The sequence below is a fragment of the Macaca thibetana genome, chromosome 17 (assembly GCF_024542745.1).
Source record: "Macaca thibetana thibetana isolate TM-01 chromosome 17, ASM2454274v1, whole genome shotgun sequence".
Lineage (NCBI taxonomy): Eukaryota > Metazoa > Chordata > Mammalia > Primates > Cercopithecidae > Macaca > Macaca thibetana.
In genome coordinates, this window is record NC_065594.1 from 75,428,321 (window position 1) to 75,446,325 (window position 18,005).

The 18,005-nt window shown below is 42.2% G+C and overlaps 1 protein-coding gene across 5 annotated transcripts in view; it reads left to right on the forward strand.

Moving 5' to 3' along the window:
• Positions 1–18,005, forward strand: part of CLDN10 (claudin 10) — a 1,179,064-nt gene that overhangs the window by 1,141,926 nt on the left and 19,133 nt on the right. For 2 of the 5 annotated variants that reach the window (XM_050766564.1, XM_050766569.1), the window contains exon 1: positions 11,803–12,125. The exons of 2 other annotated variants lie outside the window; for them this stretch is intronic. In XM_050766564.1, the coding sequence (XP_050622521.1) occupies positions 11,906–12,125 (220 nt within the window). In that variant the 5' untranslated portion in view covers positions 11,803–11,905. Of the gene's footprint in view, positions 1–11,802; positions 12,126–18,005 lie in introns of those variants that run through there. One more of the 5 variants, XM_050766566.1, reaches the window with a different exon arrangement.

Here is an 18,005-nt window from a genome sequence, read left to right on the forward strand (position 1 = left end):
CCCATCACACTCTGAGTCTGAGCCTTCCTCTCTTTCTAGTTTATTTCCTTGTCTCCCCCGTTCCTTCTTGTTTTTGCTTTGTTTGCACTGTCTGAAGGGGAGGAGGAAACAATATTCTCCCATTGCATTTTTTAGTTCCTTCCTCTATCACTAGAGCTAGGCAGAGCTTTTGAGACTCCTTTCGACACACTCACTTTTTTTCCACACTCACTTTTTAGACGGGAAAAATGGGCCCAATCACATGTAAATATGAGCAGCAAGGTAGTGGCAGCTAGAACAGATGGCAGGTCCTTTAAATGCCAGTCCAGTGCTATTTCCATACACTGCACCCAAGCTTAATGATTAAGAACAAACAGTAACACTCCCAAGGCTGAACTGACCTTATGTTTTTCATATGTAAAAATGTATTCTATGTTTGTTACTTCACAACTGTGTTAGTCCATTTTCACATAGCTATAAATAACAGAGACTGGGTTATGTATAAAGATAAGAGGTTTAATTGCTAGGTTTTGCAGGCTGTACAGGAACATGATGCTGGCATCTACTTGGCTTCTGGGCAGGCCTCAGGAAACTCACAATAATTGTGGAAGATGAAGTGGAAGCTTGCATGTCACATGGGCACATGGCCAGAGCAAGAGCAAGAGAGTGAGGTTGGAGGTGCTACACACTTTTAAATGACCAGATCTCATGAGAACTCATTCACTATCACAAGAATAGCACCAAGGGGATGGTGCTAAACCATTCATGAGAAATCTACCTCCATGATCCAATCACCTCCCATCAGGCCCTACCTCCAATACTGGGAATTACAATTCTACATGAGATTTGGTGCAGACAGATCCAAACCATATCAGTAACCACAGGAGTTAGGGCAGGTGGAGAATGTGACAGCATTTAAACACCATTATTTCATCTACATGGAATTATGTGATGTAGAGTATAAATGTACATACTTTGAAATTCAATGTGATTTTGAAGTATATCCACAAGTGTGGTTCATCTTTGGCCCAGTTTGGCCAGAAATAAAATACTGCACTGGAAATATGTATGCTATATTCACTAAATAATTTAAAAATGAGAGTTAAAGTTCATAATCATAGTTATGAACATAGAAGCCAAGGCGGGTGAATCACTTGAGGTCAGGAGTTCAAGACCAGCCTGGCCAACATGGTGAAACCCCATCTGTACTAAAAATACAAAAATTAGCTGGGCGTAGTAGCACACACCTGTAATCACAGCTACTAGGGGCGCTGAGGCAGGAGAATCTCTTGAACCCAGGAGGCAGAGGTTGCAGTGAGCTGAGATGGTGCCACTGCACTCCAGCCTGGGCAACAGCGCTAGACTCTGTCTAAAATAAAATAATAATAATAATAATAATAATAAATACATGTATTATTATATTATAAATAACAAATACAAGTTATGACCATAGCAAAAAAAAAAAAAAATCATAGTACAAACCCACATTCACATTTGTCCAGTGAGAGGTAAAGCAAACACCAGTATATATGGAAATTTAAAATCCGCCCTTTAGGCTGGGCATGATGGCTCATGCCTGTAATCCCAACACTTCGGGAGACCAAGGCAGATGGATCACCTGAGGTCAGGAGTTTGAGACCAGCCTGGCCAATGTGTTGAAACCCTGTCTCTACTAAAAATATAAAAATTAGCCAAGGGTGGTGTTGCATGCCTGTAACACCAGCTACTCAGGAGGTTGAGGCACGAGAATTGCTTGAACCTGGGAGGCAGAGGTAACAGTGAGTTGAAATCGCGCCCTTGAACTTCAGCATGGGTGACAGAGCGAGACTCTGTCTCAAAAAATAAAATAAATAAATAAAATCCACCCTTTTGAGAAGTCTTCTGCCCTGAGAGAGAGTCAGCCAGAGCTTTTCAGGTGCTAAGTAACAAAGAATGGTGCCATTTAAAATAGGTGGAAGTGTGGAGGTACATAACACTTAGAGCTTAGCTTGACTTTCCCTAAGCCAATGAAATACAAGAGTCTTGAAAGTCAAAAGTAATTGGCATTAGGAAAAAGAGTATAAGAAACTGGTGAGTCTAATTTGTGAGTGAAGTTACCATACACCTATTCCAGGTAGCAAAACAAACTAAAAGAAAAAATACTGCATTTTCCAAAATTCATAAAATTTCCCAAATTCATAAAATTTATGAATTTAGGAAAATGCAGTATGTTTTTGCTTTTTCTATAGTTTGCTTTTTCTATTAGTTCGTTTATGAATTAGGAAAGTTCATAAATTTCATGCCTAAAATTCATATTTAGGAAAATGCAGCATGTTTTTCTATTAGTTCATATTTTCTATTAGCTCATATGTTTTTCTATTCATTTCATATTAATATTACATGATTCCAAACTATCTTTAGAAAAATTATTTAGTGATAAACATTTATATGCATATATGCAATCGATTGTAAAAGACAAAAAAAGCAATTACTTGAGGATTAATTTAATTGTTTAAAGTATAAACTGACAAAGCCTTATATTCATAAGATTTTAATTTGAAAGGATATGACATTCCTTCTTCATGTTAGAAGATTATATTCAAAAGAGCAAATAAAAATTAGACATTTACAGTTTGTTTTTGAGACCTCATGCTTAATATTCTACCAATATTAATCATATATCCTTTTTTGACTAATAAAAAATTCAACAACATTTAGCTAATGCCTATAGTATACCCAGTTCTATAATATCTATTCTTTAATTTGTTGAATCCTCTCAGTCACATCTGGAAATTAATATGAAATAATAAAATTTTATTATTTGCTTTTCTCCTCTATAGTATATGAACTCTAGAAACTCAAGAATAAACAGAGTATCATTCAGGTTGCTTAACCAAATTTCATTGGCTGCTTTATTTAGCATGTCAAAAAATTACAATATAATCTTTCATATGGTGTTTTGATTGGAAATAAAACATTGCTTAACTCTATAGGATTACATATATGGATGAATTGTATGGTGGGAGGCAGCTGACATAGGGCATGGTTGTTAGAAAGATTTATGCCAGAAATCCTAGAGGTGTGGCAGTTACGATAATACAGGAAAAACATGACATCAACTTTGTTCTTTAGATCTTTTTCTTATTCTTCACAAACCCTAAATCAAACATAGAAACAGCTATTGCTTTGAACCACAAAGAGAGGTGTGTCTATTATCAGTCTGCCGTGTTATCAGCACACAATTCCATTGTGATTTCCTTTCTTTTTATGTTACTATTCAGAAGTCATGTATAGAGACGACTGCATGAACCTGAATCACAAAGCCTCCTAGTAATACACTTGTAAATATTTTATTGGGGGACATAAATATATCTTTGAGGAGAACCTAGATGAAATAGGGTAGTTTTCAACATTTTTTTTTAGATAGAGTCTCACTCTGCCACCCAAGCTGGAGTGCAGTGGTGTGATCTCAGCTCACTGCAACCTCCATCTCCCAGGTTCAAGCAATTCTCCTGCCTCAGTCTCCCAAGTAGCTGGGATTACAGGCATGCGCCCCCACACCCAGCTAGTTTTTGTATTTTTAGTAGAGACAAGGTTTCACCGTTTTGGCCAAGCTGGTCTCAAACTCCTGACCTCAGGTGATCCACCTGCCTCAGCCTCCCAAAGTGCTGGGATTGCAGGTGTGAGCCACTGTGCCTGGCTCAACTTTTAAATATTATTCAAATCTTGCTTCTAATTCAGATTTTTCTTCAGCACCAAACTCAGATTAATTTTTCAGATTTATACATTTTTGAAAAATATTAATAACATGCAAAATGTTATTCCAATTGATATACTACTTCAACATATGCTTTATGACCTAATTAAGAAGTCATTTTTGCATTAAGAAGTCATTTTTGAGTCCAGGCACAGTGGCTCACACCTGTAATCCCAGCAGTTTGGGAGGCCACGGCAGGCGGATCACCTGAGGTGGGGAGTTTGAGACCAGCCTGACCAACATGGAAAAACCCTGTCTCTACTAAAAATACAAAATTACCCAGGCATGGTGGCGCTTGCCTGTTATCCCAGCTATTCGGGAGGCAGGAGAATCACTTGAACCCAGGAGGCGGAGGTTGCGGTGAGCCAAGATCGCGCCTTTGCACTCCAGGCTGGCCAACGAGAGCGAAACTCCGTCTCAAAAAATAAAAGAAAAAAAGAAGCCACTTCTGGGTCCCGGTTTCCTCATTTGAAAATATTGAATTAGGTAACTTTTTTTTTGTTTGAGACGGAGTCTCGCTCTGCCGCCCAGGCTGGGGTGCAGTGGCCGGATCTCAGCTCACTGCAAGCTCCGCCTCCCGGGTTCACGCCATTCTCCTGCCTCAGCCTCCAGAGTAGCTGGGACTACAGGCGCCGCCATCACCTCGCCCGGCTAGTTTTTTGTATATTTTTTAGTAGAGACGGGGTTTCACCGTGCACCGTGTTAGCCAGGATGGTCTCGATCGAATTAGGTAACTTTTTTAAGGTCCTTTCTAACTTCAGCATTCTAGAAATAAAAATGTATACTTTAGTTTGATGTCCTTTAAAATAACAATATTTTTATGGCTATTTGAAAACCATTGTTTTTTAAATGTTTTCACCAGAAAACAAAATGAACATGAGAAGGAGAGTCCACAGCACAGTAAATGATGCCCACTGCAGAACATCCCCAACTCAGGATGGCAGGGAAGAAGGGTGGGTGCTCACTGGCAGAACATTCCCATTCAAGTCACTGGGCCAGCTCCGTTTGGCTGAGAGCACGGGCCAGAGCTCAAAGCATGCAGAAGACAGATTTAAGAATTCTCTAATGAACTCTTCTTACTGTGTGTGTGAACTCAAAGAAAAATGTTCCAGGCCCAAACTAACATAATGAATGACCCTTGCTCAGGACACCATTAAACAGCATATTATTGAACTTCAATTCACCTACTGCAAGATCTAGACATATACTGAAATGAAGTAAGGAAACTAGGTACCCTGTTCAAATACCTCGATTATAAAAGCAATTTTCCTGAAAATAAAGTTAAATCAAGTTATCCAGAATTGTCTTAATGCATTTTGTGCATGTTCGTTCACACACTGTAGATATTCACACACTGTAGATATTCACACACTGTAGATATTCACACACTGTAGATGTTCACACACTGTAGATGTTCACACACTGTAGATATTCACACACTAGATATTCACACACTGTAGATGTTCACACACTGTAGATGTTCACACACTGTAGATGTTCACACACTAGATATTCACACACTAGATATTCACACACTGTAGATATTCACACACTGTAGATGTTCACACACTGTAGATGTTCACACACTGTAGATGTTCACACACTGTAGATATTCACACACTGTAGATGTTCACACACTGTAGATGTTCACGCACTGTAGATGTTCACGCACTGTAGATATTCACGCACTGTAGATATTCATGCACTGTAGATATTCACACTGTAGATGTTCACACACTGTAGATGTTCACACACTGTAGATGTTCACACACTGTAGATGTTCACACACTGTAGATACTGACTGTACTCTGTACACAAACTACAAAGAGTTGTCTTGGTGGGAGGCAACTTCTCACAAGGAATGGAGACTCTGGAACTGAGCTGGCTACATTGAAACCTCACCTCCACCACCTTCCAGAGCAAGTGACTTAATCTCTCTGTGGTTCAGTTTCCTCTTCTGTACAATGGGAGTGAAAATAGTACCCCATTGCATGGAGTTGTTATTAAATAGTATCTATTGCATGGAGTTGTTAGAAGGTACAAGATCAGTGTTTATTAGATAGAAATGAGAGAATGCCTACATTTTGAAGGAAAAAAAAACCTCTCAAAATGAAACACTAGCTTATAGGTATGTTTTTGTCAGAACATGCGTTTTTAACCCTGAAGTAATTCATTTTAAACTTCCTCTGATTTTCCCCACAATGTGAGCCACATGGTAAGTTGGAATAAACTTTGAACCTGCTCTATTGTGAGGACCGGGGAGAGGAGCAAGTATCTCATTTGGTAACAGACACTAGACTGTATTGCTTCCCACTCCTTACACCTAGTCATTGAGAAAACCAAGGGATATGGAAATCATTCACTCTGTCCTTAACGTCCTCTGCTCAGCTTCTCGTCCCAGTGCTGTCTCCCTCTGATTTCCCTCTTCTTCTCTCCTTTATCTTTTTTTCTTGCCCCTTGCTTTTCTCTTTGCAATTTCTGTTCCCCTTACTCTCTCTGCCTTATAATTGGTCACTTCTTTCATTTGTTTTTACTTTTTTTAGAGACAGGCAGGCTGGTCTTGAACTCCTGGCTCATGCTCCTGAAGAACTGGGACTACAGGTGGCTGGGTTTTTTTATTTTTATTTTTAAGAGATGGGGGCTTTCCCTGTGTTACTCAGGCTGGTCTGGAACTCCTGGGCTCAAGTGATCTCACTGCCTCAGCCTCTGGAGGGACTGAGAGAGATTACAGCACCCAGCTGTTCACCCTTTTAAATTTTAACTGCCCTCCGGTTTTATTTCTCACTTTCCTTTGCAAGCCCCGCACCCCCCACCACTTTTGCTACCCTGGACTAACCTCTGCTCTGACTTCCTGGTTTCCCTCCCTCTGCCCTCACTCTGGGCACCAGCCCCTTCCGTGTTGGCATTTGACTCCACACTTTCTGCTTTCCTACTTTGAGATTTACAATACACTTCATCCTTACTCACTTACTGCTGTCAGTCTGACTGATTAATACCACTTTTATGAAAAATGTAATTTTATCTCTTTAAAGAGACACAAGGAAATGAGAGGCATGAGTGAACTAAATAATATTCATTATTTACTAAGCATCTACTACATTCCTGTCCTTCATATACATTCTCTCTAATCCTTACAACGCCTTTGAAAGAAGCTGTCATTTAGTCCCGCTTTATACTTGAAGAAGTGATGCTGAGTGAGATTAGGGGACCTGCCCAAGGGCATTAAGAGGTAGAATTTTATCTCACATCTTTCCGATTACATCATCTACCCTCTGTCCGCTATATCTCCCTGATTCTTAAGTGAATGAAACTACCATACTTTATCACATGTTTCTCCTAAACAGAAGGAAAAAGTGACAATAAGTCTACATGTAGAGATTTTAGATTTTCTCCATGCACTGCCTCCCACATACACATCTATACAGACGCCACCTTTAAATTTAGCAAAGGAGGGAGGCAGAAAGTGAGTGGGAATAAAACAGTAAAGACACCAAAGGAAAACTGCTTCTCTCCTCTCCTTGATGTTATCTGTGAATGACTGAGTTCGTTAGGAATCCTAGACTCAGGGGTTTTTGGAGTTAAAAGTGGTCTCGGAAGCTATCCAAAATAACTCCTCTGTTTTACAAATGAGGGAGCTATAACTCAGAGACATAAAATCACTTGCCCAAAACATATAGATTAGCATACTGCCCCGACCTGGGTGGGAGGTTAAATTGATATTCATCAAGTGCTTATGGACAAACACAATGTACCCAACCTGTCTACAAGCCCTGGAAGGTTCTAGCCTCCCAGAGTGAGAGTCATTCCAGGCTCGAAGGGTATTCCTGTTGGGACCCAAACCGTACCCCTCCCCTCAAGGGGCTCAAGAGGAGTCTAGATGATCCTAAGATAATTTAGAATTGGGAATGAGTGTGTTTCAAATGAATGCATGAAAAACAAATCCACAAGGTATATGGCACTGACTTGTAATAGGCCCATAGAAACATTCTGATGGAGTACGACTTCACAGGTTGCCAAATGACAAAATAAGGCAACTGTTCGTATAGTTATAATTTCCAAAAAAATTATATATATATTTATATAAATGATGGTGATGCAATGGTGAGAATAAGTGTTCATTCTGTAACTATTCCTATCACTCTGTAGCTTCCATGCTAAGTAGATTACAAATATCACTGGATTTGCATAAAGCATTAAGATAAATGAAATGTTAGGGAAAATGGAAGGAAAAAGAACACAGATATGCTCTTTTAATATCTTGGTAGCGGCATTAATGTCTTATTTAACACGTTGTAACAATACTTGGCTCCTGGGCAGTTTTTTTTTGTTTTTTTTTTTTTTTTTAGTTAAAAAAACAACTGCCCAGGAGCCAAGTATCATCGAGAATTCAGTTTCTTCCCACCTGATGAGCAGCACGCCACCTCACTGGGATCTAGGAAGGAGCTAATGTATACTGAAACCAAATGTGATGCTTAGAAAATCCTTGAGCTATTGAAAGGCACACCTGTGTTGCTTGGTGGGTGTACCGAATCTCAAGTGAGGAATTTCTGCAAATCTCCTGTTTAGTTGGCTAAACTGGTTTTCACTCCTATTGAACAACCCCAGGGTGGGGGGATCGTCTATTTCTCCTTAATAACCATAATAAGCCAAAGAAATAATTTTCAATGCTAATTCCAGTGACTTAGACCTCAAAAGTGGACAGGTTCAGCACATGTTTCAGGGCATTATATGTCTTCGGGTCAAATTTATTAATTTATAGATCAGTTAGTAGTTCTCATATTGGAAAAGATCTGCAGCTTTTTGTAAAGACTAAACTTGTTAACTAAGATGTTACTTTGAATAATTTAGAGGAGGCAACCTTTTTTGATGTATTCACTTTTATATTTAAATTAAGAAGAGTCTGTTATGAAATTTCAGTGAACTGAATCCTAAAGAAAATAAGGAAGCATTTATCAGTCAAAAGTACTCTATAAATCGGTTTGCAGATTAACTGCAAAGGTTATTTGGGAACTGTATAATCTTAAAGCAAAACAAGCCATTTATCCATTACTTCTTCTCAAAAATCTCTATTTGGTCCATTTTTATTTCTGGACATTCTTTTTTTAGATTATATGCTACTCCATAATATCTTTAGAATTCTCCTGACTAAACTAGCTTGAGAAGCATAAGATATAAGACATTCTAAAATAAAAGTGTTTGATTCAGTACATAATATTATCTAGATATTAAAGAAAGTTAACATTTTTCATTCTTTGGTCAGGCACTTCACAGTCTCTAATATACAGCTTTCCACAGTAACTATGTAGTACATTCTAGGGAAGAAAAAGAAAAGAGTTTAGGGTTGTCCAGCCTCATAGAAAGGAGAAAGGAAAATTTAAAAAGTCCACAGGCATGACGACCCTAGTCTGTTTTAGCTGGCAAAGGAACTAATAGTGCTGCCATTTAAGTCTTAATTTATGGATTGTTTGTGGTGTTTCCAATCCCTTTTAAGTTGAAATTGTGTGTTGCAATCTCTACAGTAATAGAATATTTCTTTTTTCAAAGTTTTCAACAACGAGATTAATATTCTTTCTTCCTGTGATGCATACCACCATGTGTTATGCTAAATTAACTGCTTATACACATATATACAAAGCTCAACCAGTCAGAGCTGTGGTTCTCAGCCTGAGTACACATTAGAAGTTTTGGAAATACTGCTACCATGGCCACCCCCAGAGATTCTGGCTTCACTGGTGTGGCGATGCAGCAGAGAGAGAAGAGTGTTCCAAGTTGGAATTCAGAATTTGTTTCCTCTGGATGCTATGTTGCAACGGTAATCTGGGTTTATGGATTTTTAAAGTATGATAGGTAGAACTACATTATATGTTAAATAAACTTTGAAGACTGGTTTAAAACACCAAACCATTCTTCAAAGTTCTTTCTTTAAAACAAACAATGTGCCTTTGGATCCAAACACAGTGGAATTTATAGCCAACTAGGTGATAAATTAGGAAGTGCTGGAGTCTTAAAGGCCACAGCACTACACTTGTTTTGTATCAAAAGTAAGTCAGGGTTTTGTCTAGTAAAAACAAAGAAATAATCAATTTAGTGAGTACCTACCATGGGCAAGTCACAGTAAACAAAGGGACTATCAAACAAGGCCAGGAAATAAAGTATTAAATTTGTGTAATTTGTAATTTTAGAAAAATCAGTAAGAAATGTTATAGTTAATGGGTTTTTGTGTTTTTCAAATAGTAATTGGATCATAAATAGGCAGATTATTCAGAAAGGAATATGGCATAGAACTAATAGTGGAAATATGCTGGAGGGCAAAAAAAACAGATGATAAAACACTTTTAAAAGGCAAGCCATACAAAAGAATAGAGGATGCTTTGTAGTCATTGCTCAAAGGTGACTGATTTGCATAGCAAGGAGGATGAGAAGAGGTTAGGAAGATACTTCTCAAACTCGGTTTTTAAGTTTAGCTTACCAGTGAACCTAACATGATACATCAGGACAAGTTGGGGTTCAGAGCAGAACAGTAGGGTAACTGTGTCTGCATCGTCACCCTTGTACCCATTCACGAAAGCCGTGGACTGTTAAGCACATAGAAGCCCACCACCTACCAGCCGCTGCACGGCTGCAAGAGTAGGACTTACTTTGTGTTCTCAGAGCACAGATTACAGCATTTGGATAGACATTGAAGACAGACAGATTTGGGCTCAATAGGAAGAAAAGCTTTCTTAAAAGGGCTGTCAAAACATGAAAAAACACAGTAGATATTTTGCCATGCACTGAACTGCAGGTCCTGACGGGTGGAGCATGGGCTAAACATTCTCTCTAGAAATAGACAGGATAATTGTTTTGAGTGTGGAGCGTGTCCTGCTGGTCTCCAGTGGTTCTTCCAATCTAAGTTTGGATGATTCTATGTCCAGCTTCCTCTCTTCTCCAGTCACCTTGTCACCTCTAATTTCACTGGGCACCCATTTGGTTTAAAAAAAAAAAAGTGAAAGAGGGAAATTAAGAAATTCTTCACATTGAACCAGAGTGTTTCTACCTAAAGATAGTGACACAGAGGGTTAGTACGAGATTCATCACAGCAGACTGATTGATAGGTTTTAGACCTTTCCTTACTTTTGGCAACAAGTGAACCCTGGAAGCTCATACCAAGAGCTGCAAGAACTTTTAAGTGGACAAATAATAACCCCAGTGTCCTTGTTCTCTCATTTATGCCCAGATTTGTGGCTTCAGGAGCCAGAAGTACACCCTGATCGTTGTTTACTTTTAGACAGCAATGAAGGGATGAAGGAATGAATCAGTTTATATTTCAATTAGGCGTGAGAGGTGGAGGTGGTTTAAAAACAAAAAAAAGTCAAGATGGCAGTTTTGACTGGGATAGCAGCATCCTTTCATAGACCTGGGAGCTGGAATGGACCTACAGGGAAAATGTGTTAAACAAATGCCCTCTGTGTAGTGCATTGGTATGAGTACACCAGCAAGATCAAGATTGTCAGGATGCCCCATCTGCTGCTATCTTGACTTTAGGCCTGTGCCACGCACCTTTTTGCCATGACTTTCCGCATACCACCAGGCCAAAAAGAACTGCAGAGTTTTGAGGGCAAGGCCGGTTTCCAGCCCAGAATCTGCACAGTGATCCCTCCTTGACAAGTCAAACAGAGTCACCCAAACAAGCGTGGCACGCAAACCTTTAGAGTTCAGCAAACCGAGGACTGAGTTGCCAAACCGTGTCCTTTCAGGGCACGCAAAAGGCTTTTCCTGCTCTGCTTCTACAAGGTAGTCAGGAAGCCAAGCTATTTGCCTTGGGTAGGGCTGGGTCGGGGTGGTGAGGTGGGGGCGCAGCAGGCTGTCCACACCCGATGCCAGTCTGAACCTGAGCCGCTCCAACAAGCGAGCTCTTCTCCGCGGCCCTTCGGCGCAGGGGAGCGCAGGCCGGCCTTCCTCCCGCATGCGGGCGCTGGCCAGCTGCAGGTGGAGAATCCGGGGGCGACCGCCAGCCTTCTGAGCCCCTCACGGGCCGGGGCGTGGGTGTGCCGGATCGCGCTCGCCCCCTGGCGCCGGGTCCGGTGGGCGGGGCGGTGGGCGGGGACAGTGGACGGAGGCGGAGGCGGGAGGCAGAGCCGCGGGGTTGGGAGTGCGGGGGTCGCGGCGCAGAGTGGGAGCGCGAGAGCGAGCAGGGCTGCAGCGGGCGGCATGGCTAGCACGGCTTCGGAGATCATCGCCTTCATGGTCTCCATCTCGGGCTGGGTACTGGTGTCCTCCACGTTGCCCACCGACTACTGGAAGGTGTCTACCATTGACGGCACGGTCATCACCACCGCCACCTATTGGGCCAACCTGTGGAAGGCGTGCGTTACCGACTCCACGGGCGTCTCCAACTGCAAGGACTTCCCTTCCATGCTGGCGCTGGACGGTCTGCATCCCCGCGGCCCCCGCCCTCGGCCCTCCCTCCTCGATGGCCAGCCCGCTGGGCGCCCTCTGGTCCCCAATACTCCCAGCGGGACCCCCGGACTGGACTCCTCTGAGGCCCGACCCGTCTCTCTCCACAGGGCCTCAGGGAGCCGGGGACGGTCCCTGGTGCCCGTCCTCTCCTGACGGCTGTCTCGCGGGGCGCCTGTTCGAGCCCGGGACCCCGGGAGGGGGGACACGCAGACAGGCCCGGGTTGGTGACTCCCGGGCGTCGGGGGATGGGGGAGCTTTGCCGTCCTGAGAGTCGAGGACGCGGCTGCCCCTCCACCCCCCATATCTTGGGGACTGCTGGGACCCACAGTTCATGCTGCAGGGACTTGTCTCCTCCACCTCCCCTACGTTCCCCGAAGGCTGGGTTCTGATGTAAACGGTGTCATTGCAAGCCAAATCCGCTTGTCCTGACCTCCCTTGAGCCATTTCGTTGGTTCTTTTAAAAGTAGGCGGGGGTGGGGGGTGCGAGGTTGGAAGGGGGAAAACATATTGCAGGGTTTGTTGTTGTTTCCCTTTAAAGAGCTTCTACAAACTTGTCCGCCGAGGCAACACTGCAAACACTTCCTCCGAGTTTTAGGAAAATAATAGCCCTTGCGGTGCCGCAATGAGTCGGCAGTGGGTAGGGAATCTTGGGCCGTGCGAGCGTGGCGCCCGGGAGCTGACCAGTTCTGCATCCGAGTCCCCGGTGCCTGCTGCTGTCCTGGGTTATTCCTTTGTAGAGGTTCACCTGCGTCGCTCCGGTTAGGCCTTATGCTGGTAGCAGCTGGTGGATATTCACACGGAACTCTGGCTCTGTTGCGTTTCAAGACAACAGCCGATGTCAGCCCGGTCCCAGTGATTGCCCAAGTTCTAGGCTCGTTGCTTCCAGGATTTTACAGCAAACGGATCCCGGCAGAAACTTAAGAGGAGTTATTTACATTACGTATTTCTAGATTTCAGGTGTTTCTTTTTCTTTTATTACCGCACTTGCAGTTTTTGTTTACACAGCTGTGTAAATGAAAGAAAATAATTGATTCCTCTAAGATGGGGTTTGCCACGAAAAGCAAACTGTTGCTCAACGTGGTATTTGATGGAACCCTCCGTATAAGGAATACGCATCTAGTTTTAGAAGGGTGGCGCCCAGGTCCGTGTCCTGTTGGGTAAAATAAGCAGCCAGAACAGTGTTTATTCCGCCAGCATTACCGGTGAGTTTTCTGTGGTTTGTAGAGCACGCATCCAGGTAGATAAACAGGCATTCTCTTGTTTCTGCGGTTTATAGTCAGCAATATGTTACTGTCCTCTGAACACTCTTCTGTTGTAATACTCTTCTATTGCTCCCTGAGATCGTGCCAGATAGGTATGCTTCCTTTTGTAGGACAGCCGGGGGACAAAGGAGAGAAGGAAATAAATGCTCTATGAATATTATTAAGTGCAGAATAATAAAGTTTTCTCTTACATGTCTGCAGTGAGAGTGGAGGTGGTACCAGACCTGTTTGGGGGCAGATCAGGGAGTGAAGAGGAAGTAGGAATAGTTGTCCTGGTTAGCTGGGAGGAGAGCAGAGAGGAGTGACATTCATATGCCATCCAACTTGCAAAATGGTCTTCCTGTGTGCTCATGTGACTAAAAAATGACTTTTAAAAACATAAATGGCATGACACTACCTACTGTTGTACAACACTTTAAAATTAATATATTTTTCCAAGTCAGTAGTTAATAGAAGTGACTCTGTGTAACCGATGTATGGTATATTCATTAGACTGCACAAAATGGCTTAGTTAACCATGGATCCATTGTAGGCATTGGACCTTTTCCAACTTTTCTTTGTTGGTGGTGCTTTACTGAAAATCTTTATATTCACCTCTTTGTACATGTGTATATTTCTGTAGACTCCATTCCACTGAGAAATGGTTTTGTAAGAGCAGTAGAATACACGTGCATTTTAATATTCAGTTCATACTGTCAAATTACTTTCCACTGACAGTGTATGAAAGTACCTGCTTCTCCACATTCTCACCACTCTGTTAATCCAGTTTTTGTTGTCGGTTTTTTGTTGTTGTTGTTGTTGCTTGTTTGTTTGAGATGGAGTTTTGCTCTTGTTGCCTAGGCTGGAGTGCAATGGCACAATCTCAGCTGACTGCAACCTCCACCTCCCAGGTGCAAGTAATTCTCCTGTCTCAGCCTCCCAACTAGCTGGGATTACAGGCATGTGCCACCATGCCCGGCTAATTTTTTTTGTATTTAGTAGAGACAGGGTTTCACCATGTTAGTCAGGCTGATCGCGAACTCCTGACCTCAGGTCGTCCACCCTCCTTGGCCTCCCAAAGTGCTGGGATTACAGGTGTGTGCCACTACGCACGGCCATCTTGTTATCACTTTAGTTGGAATTTCCCTTATTGCCATGGTCAAAATCACGGGTTATAAAAACGGTCAAAACCCATCTTATTATATATTTACTGATCATTTTTTTTTTCTCTTTTGTGAATTGGCGTCCATATCTTAGGCCCATGGTTCTGTTGTTTCTTTGTGGTTTTGATGATTTGTTCAGTCCTTGATTTGTGATGCAGGTTGCAATTTCACACCATTGTTTGTCTTTTAAATTTGTGGTGCCTTTTCTCATACAGGACTTTGAAATTTGTAATAGAATCATATGTATCAGCCTGTTTTTTGATGACTTTGCCATCTGTGGCTTAAGAGGGCAACTCTTACCGCAAAACAAACTTACTTTTCTGCATCTCTCAGAATAACATTTTGAAGGGTTAAATCACGCAACTGTGTTTTCCTGTGGAGGGGAGTTGATTCCCCCACCTGCAAGTGGAGGCTTCCAGGGTAGGGCCCCTCTGTTCGTCCTCTCTACCTTGCATTCCCAGGGCAGCCGTATCTGGTGGGTGCTGGTCCTGACATTGCCTTTGGAGAAAGTTGCCATGGTGACCTGAGTAGAACAGCCCTGCCCTTAAACCCAGGCATGAGCTCTAGATTGGGAAGACGATCCAGGAAGGGAACGAGAAGGCTCGTGACTCTTGCCTATCTTGTGTTAGGTGGAAGAACTCTTGGAGTCAAATGATGAGGTCATTATTCTGAATTCCTTTTTTTTTTTTTTGAGACAAAGTTTCACTCTGTCCCCTATGACAGAGTGCTATGCCATGATCTCTGCTCACTGCAACCTCCGCCTCCCGGGTTCAAGTGATTCTCCTGCCTCAGCCTCCTGAGTAGCTGGGATTACGGGCACCCACTGCCACACCTGGCTGATTTTTGTATTTTTAGTAGAGACAGGGTTTCACCATGTTGGCCAGGCTGGTCTTGAACTCCTGACCTCAAGTGATCTGCCCGACTCTGCCTCTCAAAATGCTGGGATTACAGGCGTGAGCCACACGCCCAGCCCTATATTTCTTATATAAAGAATTCTCTGATTCCCCTCCCCTAGGGGTATCATTGCCACTTGTTTTCCTTATAAGGAAAATGAGGCCTAGCAAAGCTCTATGTCTAGATTTAATGTTATGCCATGTTAAGAACCCAGCTCTAATTTCTGCTTAGAATCCACTGTAGTATTATAATATGAAGGGATGCTTTGATGACTTTCATACTACTCAGCAGACACCCATGTCATTCATCCTGTGAAGGAGGTGCTGCTATCCCTGTTTTACAGATGAGAGAACTTGAGCCTCAGACAGATTAGGTCCTATAACCAAGGGCATACCTCGGGTAAATAGAAGCACGAGAGGTGAAACTTTAGAGTTCCTGCCCTCCTCATACCACTGTTCTCTCAAAGGATTTGCAGAAATACACAAAGCTACCAGGAAAATAAAAGCACATTCTTTTTTTCCCCCCTAAAAAAGAAAAAAAAAAAGCATCAACTAGCACAGGTGCTATTAGCAAACTGTCTCCACCAAGTGGATGTTTTCGTTTTTTGCTGATTTGCAATTGAAAATAAAGTACACGTAATTTGGAAAACACTTAACTTTTAAGGAACACCTTGAAGGTTTCCTCCAACAGAGTTCATTCATTTAAAGTCGCTGTATTTTACTATTTGAAAATTTCACAGTTGAATGAGCTTGTGATTTCTGTTTATTGTTAACCCATACTCCTTTCAAAGTACCACTTGAACTTCAGCTGAGAATAATTTTCAGCCAGTTTGTTTTTAGTGGATGCCATCTATTTTTGCTAGTGGGAATGCTTGCCATTTCTCCCCGGAGAACTCACTATAAATTATACTTCAGAGAACTTCTAAATAAATATGTTCATGCCTCAGCACCTTAATGTGTTAATTAGCTATTAACAGTGTCAGTAAATTAGACCTGTCAAAAATAATGGCCTCCTTGACTAGGTTTTTACTACCACTTCTCCTGCTGGTGTTACTTGTAAATTTTGCCCTCAGGAACTGTTAAAAAGCAAGGCTGTAGAGGTCTGCTTTGCAAAAGATGAACTCTGAAAGGGTTTGTTGGAATCATCTTGGCTCTGATCTGTGGGTGCTGTAAGGACTGGTAGCCTTAGAACACGGAGAATTTACAGATCTCAGGCTTACGAGCAACTCCATTACATTTATGGTTGGCAGGGGAGTTTATCCCCAGCTCTTTGCTCTCCATTTCAGAAAATCTGGCCAATGATTGTCCTTGTAAATTGCCTTCTTTGTGCATGCGCAAAATTGGCAAGTTATTGCTACTGTTCATGCTGGAGAAAGGTACCTCACTTTCCAAATCCAGGTTCTGGTTGGCACAAAAGAAGGACCTGACCAGATCAGAATCTGCCCTGCCCACTTCTCCTCTCATGCCTGTGTCAAGAGACCAAAGCGGGTCCTGCTGCCAATACCAGGGCTGAGACAGGGAATCTCAGAGTGAGAAACTTGGGACAAATGTTATGAGTGGTGATTACATAAAGTTTAAAGACTACTGTTATTTTCCCTGTCGTATTAAGAATCAAATTGGTTGGCCTGGGATTCTACCCACTGTTTATCATCTGGGAAATGCATTCCGTGTTCTCAATGACCAGATTGTCGAATTTAACCTTTGGTAAATTCCTGACAACTTGCACTTTCTGTTAACAAAGCATGGAAGATAACTAAAGGAAATGCAAATTAGGGTACATGCTAATGTTTCCTGGGAGTATATATAAATAGATGAGTCCCCCATTTTTTGTTTATTTAATGACTGCAGTCAGAGTCAGTTATAACACCTCAAAACCAGAGATTAAAATGAATTTCACAAAAAGAGTGAAACCACACTGTCCGAGTAGCCCTGGTGGCAAGCGATGAACCAGTCTGGGTTGTCCTCGCAGGCTCTCTTGAATCTTGTAAGGGACTGACAGGCTTCCCCTCTCTGTCTTGCCTCTACCTGCTGTCTGGGCTCTGGCTGGGGAACTTGAGGACTGAAGTTTAAAATAGAGCTGGTTCAGCATTTGGCAGTGGAGACCCAAATAGCCCTGCAGCACAATGTTTGCTATGAAAGAAGCCTTCATTATCCTGTTTTCCTAAAAATAAGTTAGTTTTGCTGTTTTTGATAGCCACGGTGTTAGTGCAATTGTTTTTTGTATGGAAATAGTTCACACTACACAATAGAAGGTGACTGTCCTTGCAGTCTGCATCTGTGGGAGTCTAAAGTGTTTACAATTAAGTAGAGCAGCTCTTAAAAAACAGGTCCAAGGAATAGGATTAAAACTTCAATTTCATTCTTTTCCAAAGAAACAGACGGGCCAGGTGCGGTGGCTCATACCTCTAATCCCAGCATTTTGGGAGGCTAAGGCAAGAGGATCACTTGAAGCCAGGAATTTGAGACTAATCTGGGCATTATAGCGAGACCCTGTCTCTAGAAAAAAAATTAAAAATTTGCCACAGGTGGTGGCAAGCGCCTACGGTTTCAGCTA